The 5,933-nt window shown below is 46.2% G+C and overlaps 1 protein-coding gene across 1 annotated transcript; it reads right to left on the bottom strand.

The window, feature by feature from the left end:
- Positions 1–3,860: 3,860 nt before the first annotated feature.
- On the bottom strand, positions 3,861–5,167 carry LOC109568124 (eukaryotic translation initiation factor 3 subunit F-like). The gene is given in 1 exon segment (XM_070801147.1): positions 3,861–5,167. A coding segment is annotated over 1 exon segment (1,074 nt). The 5' UTR covers positions 5,163–5,167; the 3' UTR covers positions 3,861–4,088.
- Between the last annotated feature and the right edge of the window lie 766 nt (positions 5,168–5,933).

Consider the following 5,933-nt stretch of genomic DNA (forward strand, 5'->3'; position numbering starts at 1 on the left):
GGTCTTTCCCCGAGAAGGACTGGTTGTCAGATATTTACTGGCACACCACAGCTCCCAGATTAAAATATAACAGATTTACTGAACTAGCTCAAATTCAGTTTTATTTATTGAGGTAGGGAGAATGATTCATAACTTGGATCTGCATGTTATGAGGCCTATTTTCCCAGCTGCAGTGTGAAGGAATTTCAAGAATGGCAAAAACCCCCTAGAAAATGATTTTCCCATTTCAGCTCTTTCAATCTGATTAAGGAAACACAATATTCCAGACACATCGTTGGGTTTTTGTTGTTGTTGTTGTTGTTAATCTCTGCCCTGCTTATTACTGCCATAAAGGGCTCAGATAAATAACTTTGTGAATAGCCCAATTTGTTTGGCATGCTAGTGTCTTGGAGTAGCTAGCTCATTAAGCAGTGTTTATTCTCCTGTGGAACCATATCTTGTAAGAACGGCTGGCATGGAGAAGTTGAGATATTTTGTCAAAATAAGGCAGTATTGGTCAACATTATTTCAGTGGCTCATGTTTGGCCCCAGAAAGCTTCCCTTTCCTCCATGATAAAATAATAAGACTACTTCATTATGGCTGAAGACATGCAAAACTTTCTGTTGGACTTCATTGCGCCCTCCTGAAACTCAAGCTGCAACTTAAGCGGGTACAGAGGGTAAGTCCTGCTTCCCCCTCAATGTCATCAAGTCACTGGCCACATCCACTGCCCTTTCTCCCATGGGTCCTGTCAGCTTTCCTGTATCAGACATGTAGGTCAAAGTGTCCCACTCACAGCTACCCAGTCTGGGAGGCAAAGCTTGGCTGGCCTCTGACTAGACTAGGGTTAGGTTCCTGACAGGAGGGAAGCTAATTAGCTTCTCTCAGCAACTTCAGCTAGGATACCACATTTCCAAGACTCATGTAGCAAAGTACAACAAATTTAGTGACTTAAAACAACAGAAATTTATTCTGTCACAGTTTTGGAGGCCAAGGTGCCAGCAGAGCCATGCTCTCTCTAAAGACACCAGGAGAGAATCTGTTCCATGCCTTTTTCTTAACTTCGGGTGTTGCCAGCAATCTTTACCCTTCTTTAACCTGTATAGATGCATTACTCCAATCTCTGCTGCCTTCATTGTACACAATTTCCCCTGTGTGTCTGTCTTTACATTCTCTTTCCTCTGTGTGTGTCTATCTCTGTACTTCTTACACTCTTCCAAAGACATCAGCCATATTGGATTACCCACCCTGTTGCTGCTGCTAAGTCGCTTCAGTCATGTCGGACTCTGTGCAACCCCATAGACAGCAGCCCACCAGGCTCCCCCATCCCTGGGATTCTCCAGGCAAGAATACTGGAGTGGGTTGCCATTTCCCTCTCCAATGCATGAAAGCGAAAAGTGAAAGTGAAGTCGCTCAGTCGTGTCTGACTCTTAGCGACCCCATGGACTGCAGCCTACCAGGCTCCTCCATCCATGGGATTTTCCAGGCAAGAGTACTGGAGTGGGGTGCCATTGCCTTCTCCACCTACCTTACTGACCTTATTTTAACTTGGTTGTATCTGCAAACCCCTATTTCCAAACAAGGTCATGTTCAGAGATATAGAGGTTGAAGTTGAACATAACTTTCTGTGGGACAGATCCCACAACAGATACTGAGAAGAAAGTCCTCAGTGAATGCTCTATAGGTCAGGGGTTTGTAAATAATCAGGCCAAGTCCAAGATGAGTCAGCAAGGGAAGGCAATGGGAAAAGGAAGGCACAGGCAGAACAGATGTAAAAAGGGAAACAGAAAAAAAAAAGAAAGATGGGCAATGTGGTCTCCACTGCATCCCTTCCATGAACTCAATCATTCCCTCCTTTGATTTCCTTCACTTGAGAGATTTTTTCTAAACTGTAAACCAGATTGCCCTGAAGCCCATGAGGAATGGTTGATGATCCGTGAAGACATATTTACAGCCTCAAGAAAATTGAGAAATACAAGGAAATGTCATAAGTTCTTCATGAAGCCAAGTTTATCCTGTAAAAAGATATCTTATGATAAATGTCATTTATTTCTTTTTTTTTTTAACTTGGATGAAAAAATATATTTCTTATTGTATCACAGTATCACAGAGGGCAAGAGGGATGGCTAAGTTGTGATGAACTGTTTGAGGCATGATGGTGGGTGGGGGAATTAAGGATTCACCCAAGGTTTCTTGGCTTTGACAACTGCGTACATGGTTGTGTTATTCCCTGAGGAAGTGATTTGTTGGGGAGGAAGAGACAGTCAACTGAATATGAAACATGCTGAATTTAAGAGGCTTCTGAGACATCCAGGTGAGAGATATGGTATTTCTGGAATCAGGAAACCAGTTCTGAATTTCAGCCAGAGTTGGAGCCTATGCATTATTAACACAGAGGGAGTAATCAGCCCCAAGCTTTTCTCAGCTCTTTCAGGCAGAGGGCCCAAGATGGAACCCTGGGGAATGGAACTTGTTGGGGGTGGGATGGGATAGGGGGATGTCAGAGGAGGAAGGACCAGTTTGTAAGGGTGTTGGGAGAAAATCAGGGAAGTATGGTATCACAGGACTCAAGTAACACATGATGTCACACCCAGACACACTGCAGTGTTTTCAGCAAAGGCACAACCACATACAAAGAGAATGTGTGAAAACACATTTCATAGAAAAAACAAACTTGTGCACATATAGGCAAAGCCTGGGGAAAAAAATAAATCGAGCATCCTTGTAGGCACAGAGGAGTGTTCTTGTCTTATAAACAACTCTGTGGCCAGGGTGGATGACAATGGAGCAACGTTCAGTGACAGTCTTCCTCCAAGCCTTTTGTTTTTTGTCTAGAATGCTCTGTTTTCCTTTCTTTTCTTTTTCAATCTGCCTCTTTCTCATTCTTCAAGTCCAGCTTAGATTTCATTTCCTAACTGGAAGTCTTCCCCGATCTGTAACATCTCATGATTCCCAAAGTGACGGTCTCTTTGTCCCCCCTGCAGGTTCTAAGCAGGCACCAGGACCTCTTGTTTAGCACACTGGTTAGCATTTGATAAGTATTACATGAGCCAATACGTAACTTGAATTCTTCAGCCTTTCCTCAAAGCATCTGATGTGGCCCCAGTTTACAAAATAAGTCACATGTATTTGCATTTAAGACTTCACCATTTGGTAAACTACCCTGTAACCCTACCTCTGCATCCTCAGCTTCTACCACTCTCAAGTAGCCAGGGTTTTCATGTATCACCAGCCCTTCTATCACCTTTATCAGAAACCAGGCAACATCCCAGACTGCTCCCATCTCTCACCATCCAAGTGTCAACCAGACTTCAGGTCCTCCTTGGATCTGCCTCCTGAACCCAAGTCTCTGTCACCATCCCCAAGGCCCGGCCTGAACCTGGGTTCTCGTCATCTCCTGACAATCACAGTGACCCTCTGCCTAGTTCTCTGCCTTCTGTTTTTCTCCCTTTCCCTCCTTCTTCTACACCAGTACCGAGTAATCTTCCTAAAATCCAAATCTAATTATCCAATGCCTTCCCACAACTTCCAGGATAAAAATCCAACCTCCACAGGTTGTGAGCCCTTGTGGTCTGGCTCCTGCCTTCTTAGATTCTAAACAGGTTAAGCAATTTTCCATGTACTTCCTTTGTCCCAATCACCCTTTCTGGATTTGCTGATTTAAAAAAAAAAAAAAAAATCAGCTCAGATATCATGTCTTACATAGACTCTGACAGACTCTGGTCAGCCCTTTTGTTCCCATTATGTTGTATTTTTGCTTTATGAGAGCACTTATTTCACTGGGCCACTAAACTATGAAGCAGACAGAGCACAAGAAAAAAATCCAGAGCTGGATTCAGGCCACACACACATGACCAGCTTCCTCCAAAGTACTCACTTCCTAGTTTCTGGGTAAGCTCCAGAACTGCCTTTTCCCTTCCACCCAGAGGGAAACTCACATTAGATGGAATTCACTTAACAAAAGGCAGTCTATGTTTATGTAGAGTCACAAGCAGTTGATTTGACTCAGTGTGACTCAGACCACAAAGACACCATTTCTCCGTCACTCCATTCTGGGTCCCGGGCTCGGCTGGGGTCCAGCGTGGCAGAAGGGCTGCCTGAGGCCCCTTCACAGGTTCACAAGCTTCTTATCGAGGGCAATTTGTGACTGTGTGAGGTTGGCCAGATAGGTTACCATCAACAGGTCGTTGATGTTGCTGTTGAGCATGGTCTCGATGTCCTCGGGAACTATTTTGGGTACTTGGTTAACCAGACTCATCAAGAAGCGACCCACGGTATTGTCGGCTGACACCTTTCCAGACAGCACATCCTCCTCATACTGCAACACTGTGCTGAGGGCGTCCTGGATGCGAGCAGAAGCCCCGCCCACTTGCTGCAAGTCACTGGAGAGGCCGATCACCCGGTTGGGGCTAAAACAGGTCCTCATGATCAGGTCAACTCCAATGAGTTCAGTGTCGTAATGCGTGTATTTCACTGTCAGAGGGGTGAACATCACCCCCATGGTCCTCCCAGGAACACCCATTAAAGTGCTGATGCTCATGCGGCCGTTCTGGAGGCTGGTGTCCACTGTGAGGTGAATGGGGTTGGGGGCTTCTCGGCTGTAGTACTCATGGATCAGCACTGAGTGCTCTGTCATGTCATGGCCTGTAGCGTACCAGCCCAGGATGAGCTCATTTGGAGAGACTTTCTTGTGCAACTCATACATGTTCTTAGCAAACTCCATGTCAACAGCCACCTCATCTTCTGACTCTTTGTGTGGCACTGAAAAGCAATTGGTGACTTCCACTGAGTGCTTGTCAACGGTTCCCAGCAGGGCTGCGATAACTCAGGCAGCTCCCTCGTTGCGTCGCTCGTAGCTGTTCACGATGGAGGCCAAAATGACCGGGTGCAGCCGGACCACGCGGCCGCCGGGGAAGGGGCCTGGGAGAGCAGGGCCGGACAGAGACTGTGCGGGGGTCTGCGCTGGGGCTGGCGCTGAGGCCGGGGTCTGGCCCGGAGCCGCGGTCGTAGCCGCTGCTGCTGCCAGGTCTGAGGATGACGCGGGAGCCGGCGATGGAGCCGGGGCCGAGGCTGGGGCTGGGGCTGGGGCCGGGGCCCCGGCCGAGGCCGGAGATGAGGCCGCAGCTGGGGCTTCGGATGGGGTGGCGGGAGGCGCGCTCGCCGGTACTGCCGGTGTGGCCATCTTGTCCGGAGAGAAGGCTATTTCTATTTTTAAAGGTTAAAATATCCTTTGAAACAATCGGAGTTTGTTTCATTTTATGATGTTCTATTTGGAACAAAATGAGAAACCAGCAATCCTATATCTAGACTCAGAATTTTAAAAAATTTACTTTGTTGGAACAAAATTTTCTGAAAGTCTGATAAGCACTGACCTAAAGCACACTGAAGCCCCGTGACATTCACACACAATATCCACAAGCTTTGCTGAGTAGGAGATTCAATTTCTTTCTTCTGACAAATTCTATGTAAGCCACTTTCCCCCACAAAGTCTCTTTGGATACAAATTTTCACCAGGCTAGGTTACTTCAGGCTCTCTTGCAGTAAGTATGGGGCTCATGACAATTCTTTGTTGCTTGGAAACTACTCTCATCTGTAAGGGGGGATATTCAGCAGCCTGTTCGATGCTAAGAGGCCAACCTCCCTGGCCAACAACAGTGTCAGCTTGGAATGGTCGGAATTTTCTTTCCCGTTGTTTCTCTGAGACAAAGAGTTGTGTGCAAATAGCTTATTTGCAAGGTGATCTCAGAAAGTATTGTGAGGGAGGGGGAAGGGGACAGGGAAGGAGGAAAACCCAATAAAGAATAATGTAAGTAATATGTAATTCAGTGGTTTGATGGTAAATGTTTAACAGTTGGCTCTCCAAAAAACAATTCTGGTTTGTCCCATTTGCCAGTTTCCATGGTACAAATACTCACCATGGCCATTTTTCAGCTACCTATGTGGCATCACTAAA

Source organism: Bos indicus, chromosome 13 (assembly GCF_029378745.1).
Source record: "Bos indicus isolate NIAB-ARS_2022 breed Sahiwal x Tharparkar chromosome 13, NIAB-ARS_B.indTharparkar_mat_pri_1.0, whole genome shotgun sequence".
NCBI lineage: Eukaryota > Metazoa > Chordata > Mammalia > Artiodactyla > Bovidae > Bos > Bos indicus.